The 25,188-nt window shown below is 34.3% G+C and overlaps 4 protein-coding genes across 4 annotated transcripts; 2 read left to right on the forward strand and 2 right to left on the reverse strand.

Annotated features, from left to right (window-relative positions):
* Positions 1-933: 933 nt before the first annotated feature.
* Positions 934-3,072, forward strand: LOC108206038 (UDP-glucuronate 4-epimerase 3). The gene has a single exon (XM_017376205.2). The coding sequence runs from the start codon at positions 1,451-1,453 to the stop codon at positions 2,753-2,755; it is 1,305 nt and encodes a 434-aa protein (XP_017231694.1). The 5' UTR covers positions 934-1,450; the 3' UTR covers positions 2,756-3,072.
* A 3,437-nt stretch (positions 3,073-6,509) lies between these two features.
* LOC108206246 (small ribosomal subunit protein uS15) lies at positions 6,510-9,054 on the reverse strand. Its single transcript, XM_017376482.2, has 5 exons — positions 8,896-9,054; positions 8,687-8,759; positions 7,691-7,829; positions 7,413-7,599; positions 6,510-6,774 (listed from the first exon to the last, which is right to left on the reverse strand). The coding sequence occupies exons 1-5, from the start codon at positions 8,916-8,918 to the stop codon at positions 6,741-6,743; spliced, it is 456 nt and encodes a 151-aa protein (XP_017231971.1). The 5' UTR covers positions 8,919-9,054; the 3' UTR covers positions 6,510-6,740.
* A 3,381-nt stretch (positions 9,055-12,435) lies between these two features.
* LOC108205918 (LRR receptor-like serine/threonine-protein kinase RGI5) lies at positions 12,436-15,785 on the forward strand. The gene is made up of 4 exons (XM_017376043.2): positions 12,436-13,072; positions 13,642-13,902; positions 13,996-14,865; positions 14,952-15,785. Exons 1-4 carry the CDS (start codon positions 12,637-12,639, stop codon positions 15,425-15,427), a joined length of 2,043 nt encoding a protein of 680 aa, XP_017231532.1. The 5' UTR covers positions 12,436-12,636; the 3' UTR covers positions 15,428-15,785.
* Positions 15,786-18,400: 2,615 nt separating this feature from the next.
* LOC108205903 (probable protein S-acyltransferase 14) lies at positions 18,401-23,690 on the reverse strand. Its single transcript, XM_017376026.2, has 7 exons — positions 23,102-23,690; positions 22,060-22,279; positions 21,879-21,970; positions 19,821-19,944; positions 19,630-19,715; positions 19,311-19,376; positions 18,401-18,916 (listed from the first exon to the last, which is right to left on the reverse strand). Exons 1-7 carry the CDS (start codon positions 23,309-23,311, stop codon positions 18,791-18,793), a joined length of 924 nt encoding a protein of 307 aa, XP_017231515.1. The 5' UTR covers positions 23,312-23,690; the 3' UTR covers positions 18,401-18,790.
* Positions 23,691-25,188: the final 1,498 nt, after the last annotated feature.

Consider the following 25,188-nt stretch of genomic DNA (forward strand, 5'->3'; position numbering starts at 1 on the left):
ACTAATATTTCTCAAAAATATTTTTTTTATGAATTGAAATAATTTACATATTAATCGAATGGAGTAATATACAAGGAAGCTAGGGCGAGTAGATACGGTTCACATCATATCTATGTAAGCCTCAGGTTAGCAAGTTAGCTGCTACTAAACTTTCTAATAAATTCAGTCCTACTTCACTTATCTACCAAACTACATACACCATGAATATAGAGACAGAAAAACTCATCTTTACTTCCACAATATTCTTTTAAAATAATTACTCAACTTTACATATAATATGCTTGGAGCATCTCCAACGGTTTTTGATATAATTGTTGATTAAATTGGACTTGTAGGACATTATGTAAAATTTGCTGAACCGGTGGTATTGGCTATATTGATTGACTATAATTTAAAAGTAGTATATTATTAATATTTTAGATTGTTAAAATAGAATATATCAGTTTAATATGATAATAAATGATGTGCAATCATCCTACAGTAGAAGTTCGACAAATATAGTCATCCATATGACTCATATGGATATGATATGAGGTTGGTTAAAATTATAGACAACATGTAAATATGATCAGAGTGTGAGTTTTTAGAGAAGTTGACTATATATTTTAATTTTGATATTCCAAATTCATGTTTTACTTAAGGGTTTTCTATGATTGTACTTGCTCGTGTCTGTAATTGGTGCGGCTTATACTTGAAAAGTAATGCGAACACACAACTTAGAATTGATTTGATGAAGAAAATAAAGGAAACAATTTAATTTGAGAATGCCCACAAATCTCTCCACAATTTTATGAGGTTTAAAAACAAGGAGTCCTAATTGTTGGGGTCAAAATCTCATCCACACCATCTCCAACAAATCTCAAACCCACAATTAAACAAATCTGCTAAAAAAAGAATTTTCAAATAAAAAATTAAGTAAAACAACTTAAAAAACACAAGTAAAACAATATCAAGTCCTGAATTACCCAAAATTTAAAATTTGAAAGCATGATTAGTTTTCGATAATGATTTATCAACTTGATTCATTGATCCAAGAACATGGCTTTCTTGAAATTAATGATGGGAAGCCCTAGTTTTTGGAGATTACTGCATTTAATTTACCCCTTTTTATCACATTTTGACCCTTCATGATCTCTGTAAAATTTCATTCTTTTTCAATCCATTCTTGCAGTACTAAATCCATCATTAAAAACCCCAAATCTTTCCTTAGTTTTGTAAGCAAAACCACCCACAAAAGCTAGCCTCACAGCCACAAGAAATTACTCAGGAAAACAAGAATCCAAGATTCCATTACATATAAACATAAAGAAGCAAGCACCAAGAGATACCCTTTTTCTTGCAGTTTGTTATCTTGAAGATCAAATTGAAATAGCAATAGCGGTTTTGCAAGAAGAAGGGGGTGAAGAAGAATGAAATATTGAAGATTTAGAAAGAAAAAGATTGGATTCTGATGAAGCAAATGTCCCACATTGATGATATACCATCATCCCCAGGAAAGTATAAATCTCCATATGGGCATAGAATTAGATGGCATTCTTCATATGCCAAGCTCACTTTTTGGTCTTTTGTGTTCTTGGCTTTGATGTTTATATTCTTTTTTAGATCAACTTCTTCGTCGTCGTTGGGGTCTTCTTCAGATCTTTCCAGGCGTTCTTTAAGGACATTTTCTTGGGGTGGCCCTGCTTGGGAGAAAAGGGTTAGAAATTCGGCTAGAATTAGGTCCCCAAATGGGATCTCAGTTTTGGTCACTGGTGCTGCTGGATTTGTTGGGACACATGTCTCCGCGGCTCTTAGACGTCGCGGGGATGGGGTTTTAGGGCTCGATAATTTCAATGACTATTATGATCCGGCATTGAAACGAGCCCGTCAGGCGGTTTTGGAGCGCTCTGGGATCTTTATTGTGGAGGGTGATATAAATGATATGGTTCTTGTGAATAAGTTGTTTGAGGTTGTTGCCTTTACTCATGTAATGCATTTGGCTGCTCAAGCTGGTGTGAGGTATGCAATGCAAAATCCTGCTTCTTATGTGCATAGTAATATTGCTGGGTTTGTTAGTATGCTTGAAGTTTGTAAATCAGCTAATCCTCAACCTGCAATTGTTTGGGCTTCTTCGAGTTCTGTTTATGGACTTAATACGAAGGTACCTTTTTCGGAGAAAGATAGAACTGATCAGCCTGCTAGTCTTTATGCTGCTACCAAGAAGGCTGGTGAAGAAATTGCACATACTTATAATCATATATATGGTCTTTCACTGACGGCATTGCGGTTCTTTACTGTTTATGGACCTTGGGGAAGACCTGATATGGCCTATTTCTTTTTCACAAAGGATATATTGGAAGGAAAGTCAATCCCAATCTTTGAGGCTGCTAATCATGGTACGGTGGCTAGGGATTTTACCTACATCGATGATATTGTAAAGGGTTGTTTGGCAGCATTGGATACTGCTGAGAAGAGTACTGGTAGTGGTGGGAAGAAGAAAGGAGCAGCTCAGTTACGAGTGTTCAACTTAGGAAATACTTCCCCTGTGCCAGTATCCAATCTTGTGAGCATTTTGGAGAGATTGCTCAAAGTGAAGGCGAAAAGATCCGTAATGAAGTTACCACGGAATGGGGATGTGCAGTTCACACACGCAAACATCAGTGCTGCACATAAGGAACTTGGATATACACCCTCAACAGATCTTCAAACTGGTCTGAAAAAGTTTGTCAGATGGTACTTGAGTTACTACGGAAATGGAAAGAAGAGTGACCAGTGATACATCATTTCAGTCGTGTGGTAGGATCATTCCAGTTCTTGTTCAATTCGATTCATATGATTGTTTTAATCTGTCTGTTCCTTCCACGAATATGTGTTTTATATATATCTTGATGAGGTCGTATAGTATCACATCCCGAGGTGAAGAAGTTTTGTGATCGAAAGAAATTCAGAACCATATGTTTTTCACTCTTGGATTGTAATTGTTGTAGTCTTATCATTGTAGAATTCATGACTTGTAGAGCAATTTGCTGATTGGTGGACCTGTATCATCTTTTTAAAATTCAAATAAATAGCACAAGAGAGTTTTGGCTGTTATTAGTTTATCAATGAATGCTTAGCTTTTTATGTCTTACCTTATGAGATGCATTGGACTTGTGTTGTATTAGCAAAATCGTGTCTCGTTTATTTCCATTAGTAAATGTAAAGGTGATAGAACTTTTAAAAAAACAGATTGGATCTAATAAATTGTCAGCAGAATACTATATCTAAATCTGCCATACTACCTGCTACTCATTGCAAGTTCGTAGAACTTATTAATGAATATTTAGTCAAATGCCATGTGCCCTGTGATAATATTGCAATCTGAAGGTTACTTCACCTCTTAGTCTGATTCTGGTGTTCAGAATAATGTAGTTCTTGGTATCTGTTGTACAGCACTAGTTGATAACCTTAAATTTACCATCATATTCGCAAAATGGTTCTTATATGTTCTAGCATCTAAATTTAGCTTACCATTATAACTTTTTGTTTTCTTTTTATGTTTAATGCCAAAATCATTACATGATCACATCTCTTTTGCAGAGAACAATCAAACTGATCTTGCAGAGAACAATCAAACTGATTGATACAAGTAAATGTATCGTAACAATCAGTTGATTGCAGTTAGATTTTTTAAGGCTTTCTAGTCCCTATGAATTATTATAAGAAATTTATTGAAGTCATGCACTCAGCATACTACATCGTTCTTAAATTTGTGCATTACTATAAAGCATCCTATAGCATTACATGTTTTAGCCTATGTTTTCTATGGTGTTCCCTTATGGATTCAATGAATTGATGTGATCCAAGTCCAACTTAGAGGGGCATATTTTTGCATAATAGTGATATCTTATATTATTAGATGTGGTTTATTCAGGAATTCTTGCCTCGGCAAAGAGTTTTTGCCCAGTTAAGGTGACCGGTCCTTGTTGGCAAGTCAATAAAGAAGGGAATGTTTGGTGTATTACTATTTCAGAGTGTTGGTGCTGAAAGACAGACATACTGAATTTTTCATTAAAATGATTGTGAATCCCATCCGCTTGTTCTACTTTACTTGTCTAGTATGAAATTAGCACATTTTAATCAATACTAGTCTTCAGGTATGTCTTCTGGGAGTGCTTACAAAGTCTTCTAAATTCCGTTGACTTGTAGAGGAATTTTGTTATCACCTTTGATCATCCGTACTGTTGTCTTATCACTCGATCGAATGTGAAGTTTGTAAGTAATAGAAACACGGTTCTACCTGTTATCTTCCCTGTTTATCACTCGATCCAAGGTGAAGTTTTTAAGTGATAGAAACACAATTAACATGGTGTGAAGATTACTGCACGGTTCTACCTGTTGTCTTCCATGTTTGTCATTCGATCCAAGATGAAGATTTTAAGTGAAAGAAACACAGTTAACATGTTGTGAAGATTACTGTCTTGGCTAGGATATCATATTACCCGAATTAATTTGAAAGAATGTTATGAAAATAATTACTCCCTCCGTCCCTATTTATCTGTCCACTTTGAAAGTAAAAATTTGTCTCTATTTATCTGTCCATTTATACTTTCAAAACTAATTTAATGATAGTTTTTCAAATATATCTCCATAATTTCAATTTTCAAGGCTTGACTTATTTAAAACTTGGTTGAATTCATGTTTTCAAGACATAAAGTAGGAGTATTCCACCATTTTCAAGATATTAATTAGAGGTATTTAATGAAAAAGTTTATACAATCAATTATTCCTTGGTATGTGTTTTTTTTTTCCAAAATGGACAGATAAAAAGGGACGGAGGGAGTATGATATTTGATCATGTCATCGGAAAATAGTAAACTCTTCCGAATGCTCGGAATTTAAGATCACAAAGTGGTCATTGGTCGAGTTCTGTTTCATCTAGATGAAAATTGGTTTATATTACTTGATGATGTCTATAGTACGAAAGGCTCGCGCAAGAATATTATCATCGTACATACTACATATATCTCTTTGTACAAGTTAGAGCCAGATTGTGCATATTTCTTGCTACAAGTTAAACAGGACTTTAAACTGTATCTAACTTAAAAATGAAGTTAGTTAAAAAAGATTCCCATATTTCATTTTTTATTAATAAAAATTAGTTATAAATCATAATTTACTTATCATTTATAAATCAAATTAATAGACATTTTTAACTCTCAGCTTCTCAAATCATAATTTTAACCAGTTCAAAATCACAATTTTAAGCTTGCTGGTAATGAACATCGAGTCACAATTTTAAGTTCGCTGATAATGGGCATCGATGTTCTTTAGCTGCACGGGACACGAGTTTTTAAGAAAATAATAGTTTATCTATTTGTTTCAGGTTTCAACCAACATAATACTGAGAAAAATGTACATAAGAATCCACTTCTTTGAGGTGCATAATGAGCAGAAGCGTTCTACTATGACAAGTCAATTTCAGGGAAGAAGAGATCAAAAGATCTTTATTGTTCATAATCACTTGATATATTGTTTTTAATACTCCATTTTAAGTGTCCACTTTACAAATTTCACACATATTAAGAAACAATTAATGTAATATTTTGATAATTATATTCCCACAACTAAGAGCATCTCCAGCAGCATCTTAACCCATTCCTTAAATATAATATAAAATATTGGATCCTAGTGACTTAAGATAATAATAGCTATTCTCACCTCCAACAATATTCCTTATATTCATTCCTTATATACTATTTTATTATTAAAAGTTACCATTATTGCAATAGGTGAAGAGAGAGAACATGTTTGTATTCAAAATTTATTATAAAATAAGATTTAGGAGAGGAGAGAGGTTACCTAAAGATAAGGCATGGCTAGTGGATCTCAGTGATTTAGGGAATCACTAAGATACTGTTGGAGTGGATTATTTTCCCATATTCCTCATTTTTTAGTTTAAGACTCCAAATAGGGAAGCTGCTGGAGTTGCTCTAATGAGCTTAGTTGCACCTCATTAATTGCTCTTTGTTGAACCTTTCTTCACTTCAAATTACACTATAAATTCATAATCCCGTGAATATATTTATGAGGAGCTTGGTGGTTGTATTTAATACTATATTAGAAATAGTATAAATTTTACATGGGTTAAAAAGTATGACACATATTTTGGGAATTTTTTTTTGGTAAAGTGAACACTTAAAATGGGATGGAGGGAGTCCATATTTAACATTTTAACACAATGTCCTAAAAATATACTATTCATCAACAAAAACTTACGGGTTCTACGCATTTATTCATTTTCCAACTTAATCTTCCAACTTAATCTTCAACATCTTGGCACCAATAGAGACCTGTGTTCCAAATGTCATCCTCTCTCTGAATATGAACAAATCTCGATATACTCCCGAGCATAAAACCTTAATAGTATCATTAAATTGTTATGGGCAAAGCTAACTACAATGAGGAACCTTGCTTGGCAGATATATGTTCTAACTTAACATCTCTACACATAACGAATCAAACAATTAAAATGAAAAATAAGCATCAACTTCTCAACAAATAAGCGTTAATTTAAAAGCAGCCGCTGCATTAGCTCAGTTCTGGTCAAAAGGGTTTTAAGAATAAAAAGCACAACTTGCCATACATGATTCCAAAAGTCGCGTAGAATCCTTCAACAAGCCCAAGTCTTACAAGAAAAATAACAACCTAGATACCTTAAAATTAAGTTCCATAAGAAATAACACAAGTACCAGACCCAACTTCTAACAAAAATATCCTCTCTACGCCACAAGGGTACTTGCGGTGGTTGATTCACTGCAAGGAGACAAAAGTCAAAATGAGTAAACATCATCAAAAAAATAATTTGTGAAATAAATTGTTTACAGTGTGAACTATTGAAATTGTCAGAGTGCGCATTCAATACAGATATATATCCTACATTGGATGAAACTAAGAGGGATCAACAAAGATATCAGAAAGGAAAATAGAATGAGTTAGTAGGGTGATGATAATTATTGTAGATAAGCGCGGCCAATAATCCCCTTTAATCTCAGTATGCTTCCACCAGTAGCAAATGCCCTGGTACATTTGCTTTATAGTTTCATTTTTAAGGGATTCAAATATTACTAAAAATAAGCTTCTGCGCAACACCAGAACAAGGCAAAATATGCTAGTTTTCCAAAATAACAAGCAGCATCAAGTTCTCATCCCAAGAAAAATAGCCATTAAAGCAGGTTGGCAAAAAACATCCGTTGAACTTAAGTGGGTTGACAACACATAATATAACATGAAATTAATGAAGAACCTATGCAGAGATGAAAACTCAGACACATCATTGAATATATGTTTCGTTGAAAACTTAAAGCAAATGTTCCCAACATTTTTTTTCCCCCGCTTCATAATTCAAGAAATTTTAAACAAAAGCTGTGCGAAGAAAACATTAGCCAACTTACTATTTCCAGACGGGAGGAAGCTTCTTGGTCTTCTTGTAGTAGCGAGCAAGTCGGTGGATCCTGCTCTCAACGAGAATTAACCTAAACTTGGAATCTTTGTCCTTTCTGTTCCTCTCCAAATGCTTCCTGATTGCAACTGCCTTTTTAATGAGGTGGTAAAGGTCCTCAGGAATTTCAGGAGCAAGCCCTAGCCATTCATCAGAAATTAAAGGAAAATTGTCAGTATTAATAATCAAATATGAGAGAGCTTTAAACAAAAACCAATGGATTTGAATTACCATGTGCTTTAAGGATACGCAAAATCTTGTTGCCAGTTACACTCTTCACTTGAGCAATTCCATGAGAATCTCGAAGGATAACACCAATTTGAGATGGTGTAAGACCCTTCTTTGCAAACTTGCATATATTATCATCAACCTGAAATAGATGGAGGTTAGATTCTAAATTAATGAAAATAAATGCTATCAGTATCAACATATAAATATGAAACATAGAACTTATCAATTCATGTCTCCTTCCATTTACCAAAAATACTGAAAGAGGTAAAGAAAACTAGGTGGAACATTTTTCTTACTTCAAAGACATGATGAGAAAAAATCCATATGAAATATATTTGCAGGTTGGTGATAAAAATTAACACCTCACTTCGCTCGAGATTTAATATACTGCTAGACACATTTGATAGCACGATTCGAATATCAATAGCATAGATTAATAAAATGAAACAGTTTTGAGGTAAAAGTTCTTCAAGTGACCTACTGATCCAAACAGATTCTACCATACAAATAACATTTTACCAAAGAAAAGATTTACAGCGTAGGATTTACTATCTTTGCATTCCATGATTAACCACAATCAACGATAGTTAGTTGATTGTGGTTAATCATGGAATGCAAATTTGATTGTGGTTAATCATGGAATGCAAAGATAGTATATCTCAAATTGCTGTACTTCATCTTTTTGTAGTCTACCCGTCAAGCTACATTGCTATGAATACAACCAATTTGCTTCTTTATATTTCTAGATAAAACAACTAAATGGTTGAATAATTCTTAGGTTTCTTAACCAGTGATCTATCTGTCGTTTAAAGATCCATGCCCCAATCCAATTCCAAATTTTATCTTGACAAATAACTCAATTTACAGCACAATAAATATAAACTAAACATAGATATAGACAAAATAATGCTGACCCGTTTGATATAACATTAAAAAGGAGAATCTATCAACACACAATGATATGAGCAATTAAAGGGGGAAAGAAAGAGAGCATACATCTTGAGAAGAGATCTTCAACCAGCTGGGTGGAGTCCTCTTGTATGGCAAAGCAGATGCTGACATACCCTTACTGTCATAAATCCAATCCAAATGGTTACATCAATCGCACATAGAAAGAGAGGGACAGAGGGAGAGAGGGAGAGAGGGAGAGGGGGAGAGAGAGAGAGAGAGAGAGAGAGAGAGAGAGAGAGAGAGAGAGAGATTACCCTTTACTGTGCATACGACCCATGGTGACGGCGGTGGGAACACTGAATCCTTCCGGCTCTCAAAGTGCTGCTTGATTAGTATGGAAGATGGCAGGGGAGAGTGGAGACTAGGGTTTGTTGTATATATGGATGTGGGTTAATATGATGTGTATGTGTGTCCAACACTTCAGACACATACAGCCCAATCCACAACGTTTTGGGCCTTTATATCATGGGCTCCATATCAAAAATATCCTATGGAGTACTATATTAACACAAAGATGAATATAAAATATAATTTTAAATTTATTTTTTCCAAATAGAGCAAGTACAAGTTACCATCAAGGCAGTATGCATAATGTCTTGCAAAGTTCAAAAATAATTATGATATCACTCTAAAAAATCATATGTTAGTTTATATTTTCATTTATAAATTATAAACATAAAATATCTAGTTATCATCAGAGAGTCGAGTTAATGTCATAAAAAAATGGCAATATGGAAGAAAAACTCCCACTATTAAAATTATGCAAAAATCAAATTTTTAAACAAGCTTTAGGTTGTGTTCACTTGGAGTGAATGGAATGGAGGGAGAATGGAATGAAATTTGTACTACAAAATGGTGTTGATCAAATAAAATGTATATAATTGTCATTCCTTCCATCATTCCAACCTTACTATTTTAACTATAACTCCAACCCACATGTTTTGGAAGGAATGCTCATTCCATTTCAACACCATGCTTCTTCACAATCTTTCTCACAAAAAAATTAACTACATTCATATTTTGTCACCATTATCTCATACTTTCTTCTTTTTCCTTAAAACTTCTATATAATTTTTCATTCCATTCTCCCCTCATTCTATTCCATGAAGTGAACACAGCCTTAGTGTTAACAATGAATGACAAGGCTCATGATTATTATGATAATGTTAAAGAAATCATGGCCTTGTTTGGAAATTAGAGATTTGAAGGAAAATTAGAGTTTTGAGGTGTTTTAGAGGTTTGATCATTAAAATAAGCTAATGTCAGTGTTTGGTAGTTAGTGGAATGAAATAGAGGTTTGGATAAAAAAACTACTTTGAGAAATTTTTTGGATTAGCGGTTTTGGTTTGTGTATGAAAAAACTAATCAATCAGCTATTTACGAAACGGTTTTACGAGAAACAGCTAATTCAATCCGATAGTCAAAACATCTAATTCAATCATTTAATCAAAACAGCTAATTTGATCCGATAACAGCTAACAGCTAATTTCCAAACAGGGGCCATGTCTGACCATCTTGGAGAGAAAATAGAAAAGTTGAGTTATTTAATCACATGTATTAAAATTGATAGAATATGTAATATATCAATCATGAAAAGTTTTCTTATATTATTTTTTTAATATTATGACGGTAATATATATATAAATTAGGTCGCTCCAAATTTGGGTTCTTGCTCGTCTAAACTACCATCACCAGTTCACCACCGGCCCGTTATTAACACACATGCAAAGGTGGATATACTACCAAGTACCAACTTACATTAATATTTCATGTCCAAAAACTTAAAAGTTGAAAGTGACAAGATAAAGTGATTAGACACATAAAGGACCAACTCATATTTGACATCCACTTTTATTTTTTTGAAAGTTATTTGACATCCACTTATTTTATCTATGATTCAACAATGGCCTATCATGATGCATGTGGAGGAAAGGCAAGTGCGGAAATATGATAAAACATGGAGTAACTGATAATATTCAAGTAAAATTTTCTTTTCGTCAGCATTGAAATCGATATTTTAAACTAGATAAAATATAAGGTTTTTCTTTCGTCGAGCAACTTTAACTTGAGACGATACTCTCGTGTAACTGAAATATTGTGTACTAACTAGTAATGTATTTTAGCTTAAAGCTTATGCATGATATTGTCCGCTTTAGGCCGTGGTCAAACCCGCATAAATTTGTTTTCGGACTCCTATCAAAAGGTCACATACTAATGAAGTTTTTGAGTTGTTCATATTCAACATAAATCTTCTTTATTTTTTCAACGTGGGACTTGGGTTGAACCCAATGAACATAGCTGTAATTGTAGTAATGTACAATTGAGTTTGATGCTTGATGCTTTGCAAGTAAAATTGACAAGCAGAAGAAAGTAGGATGGGGCAAATGCAAACTGAAAAAAGCTACATTGAGTTTCAACTTGAAGCCCTCGATATCTTTTACCCATTCATTTCCTTTCCGGTTGATAGACATGCCTTTCCAGGTCCTAAAGCCGCTTGCACTTCTTATTTCCTTTTTCATTCTTAACATCAAAGGGGGTCACAAAACTAACGAGTTACACTTCTTGATTTTTCCGTCGATTACGTGATCGATACTGCCGTATTTCGAACTCCAACATTTTATTGGTTTGAAATGACAGGAAACTCGAGAATATAGGTTACGATGACAAACGGTAACAAAAAATAACCGATGAATATTATTAATAAATACGGAACAGAAGATAACTGATAAGGAGATAAGAAAAAGATATTCTGAGAGCATCTGACTATATTCATGAAATAATACGTAACAGATCGAGGTTGTAAGCTTGTGACGTGAAAATTTGAATTTTTGCAAGCATAACTGAACTTGATAATAAAAAATTGATAATAAATTGAGTATTTAATAAATTAATACTTTACCCCGAAACAAAGCTACAGAAGATCATACCACAAAAGAATAGGCTCAGTAATTTGCTTTTCATGATTTCTAGTCCCAGACTTCCAGCTCATGGTCGTTTTGTAAGAAAGTGCTTCTGTGTTCCATGTGAAACTGACTCGCATCACCTACCAAACCTTTTTGTTTCTACTTTAATGTTTTCTTTCAACCTCATTATTTTCTGCACTAAAATTCACAGCCTATTATTATATGCAATTTTCACTTATAGTAAGTTGGTAACCCATCACATTTACAAACAATTACATAAGTTGAGTGTACTATTACTACACTATCATTAGGGCGTTGCCAAATAATAGTTAACTATATAAGACCTCAGGGATATTCCGTAAAATTTGTTGAATCTGTAACACTGTAAAGTTTCAACGTATCTTAAATCCCAGAACTAGTCCGAGTTAAAAATTTCTTGAAACTGAACTTTCAAAAGAAAACAGTTTTAATAAAAAGAATGGTACTCTCTCCTATTCCAAGAATGAATGAAGAATTTATGAACTGGTGATCTGGTACTAATGTTTCCTCCTGTCTAAATCTATTGAATTCTTGCAGACACATTAAATTATCCAGATTTTGAATATGCATTCAATGTGTCTTTATGACTGTTCCTACTCACCCCTTCCAATTTCACCTTTCTTCTCCTCAGCACATACATTCATTTTCTCACTTTCTTCCCTGATTTTTCAAATTCTTTATAGTTTAAAATCTCTAAAAATACAGATTTGTCAGTGATTACTGTACTACTAGAGCTGGCAAATTGTTTAAAGATACCCCTTTTGTCCTAAACACAAGCTTTGTAAAACATGCTGTTGGGCCCACCCCACCAATATGAGAATATTTTATTAAAGCTGTGTGTGTAAGATAAGTAACAGTCACTAGATTTCAAAATTATCTCTCAACTCACAACTCACCTGTTTACTAGTCACACACTTTCTTCACTCCCCAGTCCTGCACTCCCCCCTAAATACCTCTGCAACACACACTACACACACACATTTTGAATGAAGAACAAATAAGCATTTGGTCTCTAGAAAAGTAAATTATAGTCAAGAAACTTTCAAGATTTCCATGGCTTCCATTTTTCTTCAAACCATTTTCTTTTTTATCTTTTACATCACAAGCCCATGTTTATCTCTTTCTCATAAAACTGAGCTTTCTGTGCTGATGGACATCAAGTCTTCTTTAGACCCAAGTAACAAGATTTTGTTTTCTTGGTCAGTGAATGCCACTGATCCATGCAATGGCTCTTTTGAAGGCATTGCTTGTGACCCAAGTGGTCAAGTTGTCAACATTTCTTTACAGGGTAAAGGGCTTAATGGTCAGATACCACCTGAGATTGGGTTGCTCAAGAGCTTATCCGGGCTGTTCTTGCATTTCAATGAGCTTAATGGAGTGGTTCCAAAAGAAATAGCTAATTTGACTGAGCTCTCTGATTTGTATCTTAATGTTAATAATCTTTCTGGGGAGATTCCTTCTGAGCTTGGGAACATGTCCAATCTTCAAGGTTAGTGCAAGTTAGTTGCTTTATTACTTCTTGGAAACACTTTGTGGGGGTGGGGAGAAAGGATGAAATCTTGACTTTTAAGTGTATTTTGTTGTTTTATTACGAGCAAAATATGGGTGGAAAATGAAAGACGCAATCTTGACACTGGATCTGCAGTTGTGTGTGTGTGTGTGTTTTGCTAGCTGCTATTTTAAAATTTTTTAAGGTCAATGAGGATTCTTGGATAGTTGGATGGCTTAATTAGTTAATTATTATGTAACTGAATGTTTGTTTTAAGGGATGAAAGTTATTGGTCTAAAACAATGACTGTAATGAAGCCTGATCCACATGTTCAACAGAAGAAAAAACATAAAGACATCTTTTTTGCTGTATAGATTCTGCGTTCATAAATATTTCAATTTTTCAATTAACTTTATTTTTTATCGTAGCACTACTACAGTTTAATTTGCACCGATGATTTCAGGAATAAAAGTTGGAGTTTTAAGCAAATTATACTAATCTGTTTCTTTAAATTAAGTTGTGCATACTAAGGAAACTAGCTCTAATTTGTCTGTTCAATGACCTTGTAGTTCTGCAACTCTGCTACAACAAGTTCACTGGAAGCATACCTATTCAGCTTCGATATCTGAGGAAGCTCACGGTTTTGGCTTTGCAATACAATCAATTGACTGGAGCCATACCTGCAAGTTTGGGTGATTTGATGCTTTTAAGAAGGCTGGATTTGAGCTTTAATTCCCTGTTTGGTTCAATACCTGCAAAAGTAGCTGATATGCCGGTTTTAGAAGTTCTAGACATTCGAAACAACACTCTATCTGGCAGAGTGCCTCTAGGTAAGCACGAAATTTGTACCATCACTCTAATTTTTTAACTTTCAGCATTACTTTTGTTTCTCACTTCTCTAATGTTCATATTGTAATGTGAAGCATTAAAGAGACTCAATGAAGGTTTCCAATATGCGAACAACTTGGGTTTGTGTGGAGTTGAGTTTTCTTCCTTAAATGTTTGCAAACATTCTGATTCCCTCCACCCAAAGAAACCTGAACCTTTTGGGGCTGCGGCAAAGGGCCTTGCTTCCAAAGACCTACCCGAGTCTGCTGATTTCAAACCAGGATGCAGCCAGAATAATTGCTCAAATCACTCTAAACATTCACGTGTTGCTGCTTTATGTGGAGTGATTCTATTTGTGTCATTCATAGTTGGTGGCCTCTTTACATTCACATGGTATCGTCGACGGAAACAGAAAATTGGGAGCGCTTTCGAAGCTTCTGATAGTCGACTCAGTACTGACCAGATTAAGGAAGTTTACAGGAGGAGTGCCTCTCCCCTCATTAGCCTGGAGTACTCCAATGGTTGGGATCCTTTGGCTAAAGGTCCAAGCGGAAGTGGTTTCTCTCAGGAAATGTTTGACAGTTTTATGGTCAATGTTGATGAAATTGAGTCTGCAACTCAGTACTTCTCCGAAGTAAATTTGTTGGGGAAGAGCAGTTTCTCAACCATATATAAAGGGATGATGAGAGATGGGTCTATTGTTGCTATTAAATGCATTGCCAAGACAAGCTGCAAGTCAGACGAAGCCGAATTCCTGAAAGGTTTAAAAATTCTGACTTTACTGAAACACGAGTGTCTCCTTGGCTTAAGAGGCATATGCTGTTCAAAAGGAAGAGGAGAGTGCTTTCTCGTCTATGATTTTGCTCCAAATGGTGATCTATCTCAGTACCTTGATGTTAAGGATAACAAGCGAAAGGTTCTTGAATGGTCTACAAGAGTTTCAATTATTAAAGGCATCGCCAAAGGTAAAATCATTGGTTGATTGCTAAATAACATGCTTGTTCTTGATATGAATCTTCATTTGCCTAAAAGTTTGAAGTTTTTTGTGCAGGTATCGGATATCTGCATGTAAGCAAAGGCAGCAAACCTGCAATAATTCACCAAAATCTATCAGCTGAGAAAGTGCTAATTGACCTACAATACAATCCATTACTCTCAGATTCTGGTATCCAGAAATTGCTTGCAGATGATATTTTCTTTTCCACACTTAAAGCTAGTGCTGCGAAGGGATATCTGGCCCCCGAGTACACAACAACAGGGCGATTCACTGACAAGAGTGATGTATATGCATATGGCATGATTATACTCCAGATTCTCTCTGGAAAGCGGATGATCAGCCAGTCAATTCGTCAAGGAGCAGAGTTGGGCAGACTAGAAGATTTTATGGATGCAAACCTTGAGGGGAAGTATATAGAGTCTGAGGTAATGAAGCTGGCAAAAATTGCTTTGCTCTGCACACACGAATCTCCCATCCACAGGCCAGACATCGAAACTGTATTGCAGGATTTAACAGGTGTGGCCTCCTAATCTGCAAAACATCTTGCTTTGCGGGTTTGGCAGCTGCAAATTTCGCTGATGCTTCTAGATGGCTGATTTTGTTCTAAAAAGAAAATGTTCTAAAATGACAGAATGTAGACGTGACAGTAGTAGCCTTCTGTTCCGTAGTTTCGAAAGGCTGTAGAAGTAATCTGGTGAATAATGTTCACTCCCCACAATCCAAAACAGTATGATGGAAGCCTGGGGAAGGTGTACTAATTTCCTTCGAATTCCAGTTGCAATTTTAGATTTTAGATTAGCCATGTCTTAGTTGAACTCACCTTCCTGTTTGTAATTTTGTATTCTATGAATGATTTGCAGGCCCTAACTAGAAGATAGTTAATTTCAACTCTTGCAAACTATTTTATACAGTATTCTGCCAAAAATTTTAACATAATTTTCTCATATGGTGCATCAAACATACAGGATCCGTTTGGATTAAGGCTGGGAATGAGAATTATGATTTCCGTTAACCGAGTTTGTTAATCATGAAACACCCGTGACCACATACTGTATATGGCACCTTGTGTTGAACTCTGCATTTACCTAACTACATAGCAATGCCAAGAGATTTACAGAAAACGAATAAATAAGTACGCATTGTTTTGTTGGTTTGTTGAGTAACAAATTGGAATCTCTGTATTGGAAAAGTAGCCACACAGCTGTGGGAGCATATGGTTTATGAAACAAGACAGAATCAACTATTTTGCTTGTGAATTCTTCTTGTCTCATTCTACTAAAGTGCATTATATGCTACCTAGTTTGTGCCCTTCCCTTGCTCCCCTTGGATCATTTTCCTTGTATCGTGGTGTTTCTTTAATATTCTCTGTGTTTTCTGAGGGCCTAGTGCGGTATTCTAAAACAAATTGTAAAAAAATTGTAGCTCCTATACGCTAGAAGTTAAATCCCTAATATTAATGTTAAAATAAAATTGCAATCCAATACAAGTTTTACAACGAATTTCAAATTATTATTTTTTTTAATTTTTATCCATTCAATATGTTTTGGTATTTAGTAACATATAATTCATAACTAAATTACTCACACCGAGCACAGTTGGATATCTCAATGGTTAAGAGCTCATCCTCTGTCGTCCCAGGTACTGGGTTCGACCCTGGCTCACCTCACACCGAGCACGGTTGGATAACTCAATGGTTAAGAGCTCATCCTCTGTCGTCCCAGGTACTGGGTTCGACCATGTCTCGAGAATATCTTAGAACAGATACTCGTTTATAAGGCTATAAGCCACGTTTGTCAAAAAAAAAAAAAAAATTACTCACATCCTACCTTTGTAGTCCGGGTGAATGGATCTATGATCTTTTCTAATTGCAATAAAAAAAATTATCCTAATAATGTAACTTAAAGATGTTAATGTTAATGAATTCAGATTCTGATTCTTTTTTTATTATTCGTGATTTTTTGAAGTGCAAATTAACCTCATGATTAAAAATCCAAACCAAATATGTATTCATGCATATTCAAATATAAAATTCTTTATATTTGAGAATTTTTTTTTACATTTAATATCATATTATAACAAAAAATTCAAGTAGAATCGTCCCGAATCTTTGTAGTATATGGTTGAAAGAGGAAGTATGTGTTGTGTATAGATATGCCAAAACATTTCTCTTTTTCCCCATCACCATTAAGTCCCCACTCCCCAATCATTCGAAAAGGACAAACATTGCAAATTGAAAAAATACTCCGAAATACCGCAAATAAAGAAGCGTCGATCTTGATAGTACAATGTGGTGGAGATTTAAAATGACGCATGAATTACATCTATCGGAAATGTGAGAGGTGCACATGTTCAGAACAACACATTTGAGAGATGCAGGTCTTCTATGATCTTTCTTTTAAAGATACAATCGTCAGACATGCCAGAACAAGATCCAAATGCATATTTTGTGTGATATTTAGGGGTCCGTTTATCAAACCGAGTTATTTCGATTTTTTGGTTCGGTATTCAGTTAACCGAACTCACCCCCTAACCATAATCCATTTTGGATTGAAATTGCTCTTTCCACGTGAGAGAACAATTTTGATCCCGTATAATAAAAATGAATGTCCACTTTAAAAAAATCACGCAGTTTAAGAAAAGTGAATGTTGACAAATTAGTTGTATTAAATGACTATAATATGTGGAATAAGATTGATCTAGGAAATATAAATAAGAAATATGTGGAGTAAAATTGACTTTGAAAATATGATTTTGCATTGAAAGTTGAAATGAACAACTAATTTGAAACAAACAAATTTCTTTAAAATGAACATGTAAATTGAAACAGAGGGAGTACTTAGCAAGAGTCTGTCTCGAAATGTTATTACTTCAGTCATCATCAATTTTTACTATTAAAGTTATTTATAATAGACATGGAACTAATATATGAAATACTACAAACATCCCAGATGTCATGACCACTACTTATTGTATGAAATGTGAAGGGGCCAGAACACAAATAAGCAAGTTAAGTTGAAATTGTTCTGAACTCAACCCTAAGAAATGTGAGCTGATAAAGCTCGTAGCACCCTTGTGCAAATACATAACATGATCAATTTTACAGACTTACCTTTACAATAGCTGGATCCTCATGTTCCCACAGGCATATAAATTGATATTTTAGAATGATATTCACGGGAATATCTATGACGATCATCTAACACCTCACAAACTTTTATTTTCTCTACTTTAATAGTCAATACATTGAAGTGCCACAATCAAAATATGGCGCAGGAAACGGATTACATGTTAAAGAAGGCAACAATGTTATATAACAATACGCAGGCTACACATGTATCAGTTATCAGTATCATTTATAAACAACTCAAATTTGAGTTGCGGTTTAGCAAGCCCCAGTCGAGAACCAAAACAACCTCATAGTAGAACTACTGAATCTAGCATAACCATTAGATTTTTAGATCAATTTGTTTATTGGACCATATCCAAAAAAAAAAAACACCAGCTTGAATTAAAGAAACATCTATATCCTGAGATTGATGTATGAGAAATATCACAATTGGGTACATCTAACACATGCTGCCGATATTAATTTACATTTTCTTAAAATATAAGATCGTAGGCGTATTGCTGCATACCATATCTTACAGTAAACAAGGTAGAGAGACACATTAATCAATAGGGAGCCCAGAAGTCAAACAATCCAAACCCTGCCGTGATTTTACTAGTTCTATAGCTGCTTCATAAACTTCGACAATCCATTTGTTAGCAAAATGTTATCTTGGATTTGATGGTTCAGAATGCTGTGTGTACTATTTGTTTTGAATTACCTGATACTTGATAAAAACTTTGGTTTCTGGAGCTGCTACCATTACGAGGCTGGCTATTAAAGATTTCTAAAACTCTTGGCCATCTAATTCAGGTTTTGACGGATATTCAAGACCCTGGAGGGCAGGCATCCTTCTTATATCTTCTTCTGAGTAAGCTGGGATGAACCAATAACCCTTGTCTGTTCCAAACACCTAAAAGACAATAATAAAACATTTCTTAGAAGTGGCCGACATAAGAAATACACAAGCAATTTGACGAGGAAGGCCTTAATTGACAGATATTTTCAAGACCCTGAAAATCTGTGGTTATTAAATTCTTCGAGGAAGATTTCTGAGGGTTTGAGATGTTTTTTAGTAATCCAAGATAGAAATATTTCAATACAGAGGACTTTGATTCTGCACCTATAGTCCCGAACCTTGTGAAGAATAAACGATTATGATATTTATTCTACTCCTATCCTCAACTATCAGCTATAAAGTATGTCATACTATACATAATTTTTTCATAATACCAGTCATGACAGGTCACTCCACCGAGGGGTTATTTCACGCCATCACAAATGCTATAATAGCAATGAAAATTCACCTGTTCAAAATTTCTCTTTCGGCCGAGGTCATAGCGCCATTTTGGAGAGGTCTTCTTCTCATATGCCTGAGTAAAGATGGATGAAGAACAACTATATCACATCCGCTTCATCAAATATAGGAGAATGGGAGGAAATAGTGAAGGAAGCTTTCATTCATGTCTTTATTCATTATTTAACTGTTTTTTGAGGGATATTTTTTCTCATGCATGATTAAAAACACAAAACATGTAGAGACTATAAGATCAAAGAAATGTGAAAATGGAAGGCCGTGTACAACATTTGAGTTGCTACGTATAGCATAAGAAACGAAGATTTTACCTCAATAGTTGTAGTATTACCAGCCACCAATGATATATGCATTATTAAAAATCCCATAACACTCAGCGCGAAAGCTAGATTTAATACTGGAAGCATTTAAGAAGCATGTTAATGAAGGTAAAATGGAACTGATAAAATCAGATAATGCAACAGAACAATACAAATCAACAAACACAGGTAGTAGATCTTACCGAATGCAAGAAAAGTGGTTGCTAGAGTGCTTGGTGATCCAGGTATCTCCCCGTCACTGAAGAATGTAATAAAATGTGGCAGCAATGACAAGGTTACCAGGGTGGTCTCGAGAAACGTGTAGAACTGTATTACACACAATACAGATTGATCAGATTTACTATCTCATATTATCATTAACAGTGGTTTGTGAAGTTTAAGGCTCTATTAAGATGAGGAAGATTTATATGTTCGACTGTACTGTAAATGCAAAAAACAAATAGTGGATCCATGAGAGTGATGGCATGCAACTAAAAGAAATTTAGAAAATTATAAGAATGTCAGGCAGCTTTAGAGTCCAGAGAAAACAATGAAAGTATCTATAAAATGTGCACTTCAGCAATGCAACATAAAGTGAATTATACGACTCTCAAGCACTCGAACCAACTTGTCTCACAAACTCTAGTGAGATTCTCATAAAGACAATTTCAAAGGAACTACAGCTAACAACAGAGCGATATACTTCGGTATAGTGTTTATGACACCTTGGTTCGAATAACCCCATATGCTCCTAGCTGGTGCACAAATGTGAAAGACATTTATGTATCACAACTACCAGCAAAGGTACTAGCTCACTTTTTGTTTAACTTTTTTCACATAGTACCAGGAGGTTCGTTTCTCAATAGGTTATAGAACCAAATAGATACTTATAATTTGCTAAGAAATTAGGGCTATAATCACATAGCTAAAGACTTGCAGCACATACACATTGTCTATGCCTACTGAAGGAGCCAATAACAGTGACTTTATTAGCACTACAGAAAATTATGCCAGGGGAACTCACGGATTGGAAAACAGGCATACTCTTTACTTTCACATGACGTGAAAGATTTTAGTTGTTCCCACTAGAAGTTCCAGAATCAAAGGAATAGACTAGACCCTCAATTGAGGCCGGAAGTCTTACTTAATGAACTCCATCATCCTCTGATGGTTATTGTCAAAAATATAATTATGATAGCATGTTGTGTAAATTTATTTTACAAGCGGACTTTTCAAATAGTTATGTTTATACCTAGACAATGAACTTTATATTACCTTATATTGGTTTCAAACAATTGATTTTCGTAAGAGATTGGTGAGAACATTTCTTTCATGTATCTAGAAAAAAATATCATATTAGATAGCATATAATCACAAAGATATACAACAAAAGCCGTAACTCTCAGACAATATAATAGAGAATTAGAAGGAAATAACATTAACATTTTGTGTTGTTGCAAAATAGCAGGCCAGCCAAATTCTGTCCTAATGTATGTAGTTGACTAGCAAATCCTTCAGATTTCTTTAATTATTTACCATGTGATCCATTGACATGTCAAATGAAGATAACTTCTCACATTACAAATTTCATTTCCAATCAAACATTACTGTATACCCTAGTAAGGAGCAGCTGAAGATAATGACTGAACAGCCCAGAGAAGAAGATGCACAAAGTTACAAAATATTATGCCTACAAAAAAAAAAAAAAAAAAAAAACCTAACTACTATGTATTGCCTAGTAATCATTCATTGCATTACTTGACATATCTGTATACACAGCATCTAGCTTTCACAATAAACCAGGAAGCATTTAGGGGCAGAAATTCGTGAAGTATAAACAATATAGCAAAAAGAGACTTCTACTCTGCAGCCCTATATAGTACTACCCTTATTGCGAATGTCCGCCCTATTTCAATTGTATTGCTCTTTTGATTACTTAATGTTATTCGAATAACTTGCCACTTGCCACAATAATCAAGAATTATTATTATTATAAAGTATTTTAAAAACTTCCCTACCAAGCGAGTGGGAGAACGTTAATCAGGAATAACTTTTGGAAGTAAACCAAAACCACTTAATACTCCTTAGGGAAGTGCATAATGTAACGAGGGTAAGATAAACTCTGTAAAACGAATAACATTATAAACCAAACTGAGTATACAGAAGCTGCAGAATTGAATTCAAACTAGCCATTATTTGAATGGCAAACCACACATACATCTAACGACAATATAAAAAATATTTCAGATTTGGAAGTGTACCAGGAAAAGAAGAAAATACTTGTAGTTCAATGCCCCGACACAATTGACAACCCAAACACAATGGTGATCCATTTTCAGTACACACCTACCACCTGTAAGAAATAGGAAAATCAGTCCAGATGGACAATGGAAGACATTATAGCTCCATAGCCAGTGAAATTAAAAAAGAAAGCAAACTTACAAACAGAGCAATGATGGCACCGAGGTGGTTTTAACTGGTTGCATTTCCGACAATATCGAATCCTCGAGTTTGCCGGCTCACCTGCCAACTGACTGAATTCAGACCCTGCCAATAAGTCTGCATCACCATTCTCCTCATCCACAACTGGCTTCCAATTCGGAGGCACGCTACCCGGATCCGTAAAAACAACAGAAAAATAACTCCATAATAGCATCACCAACTGAAAGAAAACTGTGCTAATTACTCATCAAATCGTGATATCAGATTTAAGTTCAAGCATACACCCAAATACCCAATGGCACCATTTCTTTTGAATGTCAATCAATTATTAACATTGAAACTTTTAAAGAAGTGATTCTTTTACGAGTATCAAAAACTATATACATCTAAAGTCATTCATCAACTAAGAAACGTAAAAGAACTGTCCAAAAGGTTGAATACTAAACAAAACCCAAACTATAAACTCATCCAGCTACCCAACTGTCTGACAAAAGTTATAATTAAAACAAAAGCAAAACCATCCTAGTCTTCGATATATCCATAAAAGTCATGCACGCTTGTACACATAAGCATTGTGAAAATTCTCGAAAAAAGAAACAAATCACCACTACATACAACAAATCAGTATTATGCAGGTCATTAGAGTGGAATTCACCATTACCACTGAATTATCAACAACAAATTTAAATAGTTGCAGTGAAGAACTTATCAATAACAGATGACCGTGGTCAGCTTTTGGTTTTTACATTAATTTCTGTAATCATATGACCATATGAACATAGACTTATATATGGACTCCTAAAGTATACACCTCTGGGAGAAGTAGCAACTACAATTCAGAGTTTACAATATACGTAGTAGCAATCAGCCAAATTTTAACTCAAATTACACGCAAAAGAAAAGAAAAAGAAGCAAACTTAATCATAAAAGTGATCAATCAGTAAGGATCAAGTAACAAAAAATATCAAAAAGATCATAAACTCACAAATATTTTTCACTAAAAAAACAGAAAGATTGAAACTTTATAAGAAAAAGGAGTTACCAGAGCATGAAACAAGAGCAAAACAACAAGTGCAACAAGGGAATCAAGACCACCATTGGTCAAAGCTGGGAAATAACTAGACACAACGACAGCATAATAAGAAACACCCACAACTCCAAGAACCAACAAGATCATAATTGAGCCAAGACCCCTTAGAGCTGTACAAAATTTGAATACATTCCAAGCCATTACAGCTCCAGATCTGTACATAATCTGATATAAATTTAACCCAGGAAGTTTAAATGAGGGAATTGATCTTTTTCACTGTATATGTATTCCCCTTTCTAGTTTCACCCGAATTGATGAGAATGATCAAATCACTGGGTTTTAAACGAGGGGTTTATGGATTTCCTGGGAGAAGAATTTAGGAATCCATGTTTAGTCTTTAGACGAGAGAGATAGAGAGAGATGATGACTTTTTCCAGAGAGAGAATTGAGATTTACAGATTGATTAGAAACTAAATGGAATTAAAATTTTAGATGGGGTTCTCGTTTGGTCTTTGTTGAAAATCTTGTAATTTGCTAGTAGTGCTATGTTACAAGAGAGTAGCTTGTTTTTGATCTTGGTCTTTACTGCTGGACAAAAATTACAAATTCTGGAAGGTTACTTGATGAGTAGCAGGTAATAACGGTCCATAATGAATAATTTCACCGAAAAAAATTGATTTTTTTAATTGAAAGATGCAATAATATTCTGTATCTTTGTTAAAAATTTATAATTTATTTATTATTGTTAATAAAAGAAAATCATTCAAAATATATTGTCAGGATTCAGGATTCCGGATCCCTAATTGACAGATAAATGTGTTAAATTGGAATTTAAGACAATTGTTCAATAATTATGAATTGATGGTAAATTATTTCAAACATACATGCAAATATTATTCGATCCCCTAGATAGTCATCCCAATATTTTAATCATTTTGATTTTAAATTGAAAATGTTTATTTGTGTTATAAGTTATAAGTTGATTTAAAATTTAAAATAAATAAAAAAATTGACTTAAAATTAGAATTTAATAGAATATACATTCACAAACAATTTTTTTTCTTATCAACTTTTTTAATAAAAATTAATTTCATCACTCGAATAACCAACCTATCAAATTTTATATTATTATTATTGTTATATTTTTATTAAGTCATTAGTCAACTATAATACAAAATTATCCAAATCACTTATCACAATAAGTCATTATTTAAACTCACACAAATGGGCTCATATGTTTTGCATCCGAATTTTGATTTTTTATTATAATGTTTTTTTTAAATACACCCCAATGTTTAAAAACCATAACAACATCCGATATATATATATGGATAGCGGTCGATTGTTGTGGAGGAGTTAGGTAACACTCAGTTTTTGGGCCGTTGGATACATATCCAGCGGCCAGGATCATATTAAAATTTTAATATGTCCAGCTATGCATCCAACAGCCCAAAACCTTTGAGTTTTTTAACCAGTCCCTGGCATATGACTGTCAGGGATATGGACCCTATATATATATACAAACATATTTAGAGAGTTTTTTTTTTTTTTAAAGGTTGAGAATCCATATAAAAACCACCCCGAATGTAAACATTATTATTTGCTTAAAGTGCTGATAGAAACCTATCATCCTCAACTAGTCCGGAGCCTGGTTTCATTGAGGTCGTGACTCGTGATCAAAAGGCAAACACACACACACACACACCACCCCAAGTTATATATAATATATGCTTACTGAGCCCAGATCATCTTCTATTCATAAATGTCATGGCTTTCTTCCCAAGAACAAGTCTGCTGGGCGAAAAGAGAGCATACTTTAGAGGCAACGCAAAAGAGCTTTTATTAAGAAACTGGTGGAGCTCTAAAAATGTGTATCAGGTGAATGTTTGATTTATTTGAAGCGTTTGAGAGGTGAGAAATAGAGCTATAGAGCAGAGGCAAAGTACTGGAATAACCAAGACAGGTTTCTGGATGTCACGCTGAACCTTCTACCATTTTGTATGGAGTTCCTCGTAAACAAAACTTCCATTGAATAAATAGTGCAAAATAATTTTGATGATTCGATCATTTATAAAAATATTACATATACTTGCACAAAG

The sequence above is a fragment of the Daucus carota genome, chromosome 2 (assembly GCF_001625215.2).
Source record: "Daucus carota subsp. sativus chromosome 2, DH1 v3.0, whole genome shotgun sequence".
NCBI lineage: Eukaryota > Viridiplantae > Streptophyta > Magnoliopsida > Apiales > Apiaceae > Daucus > Daucus carota.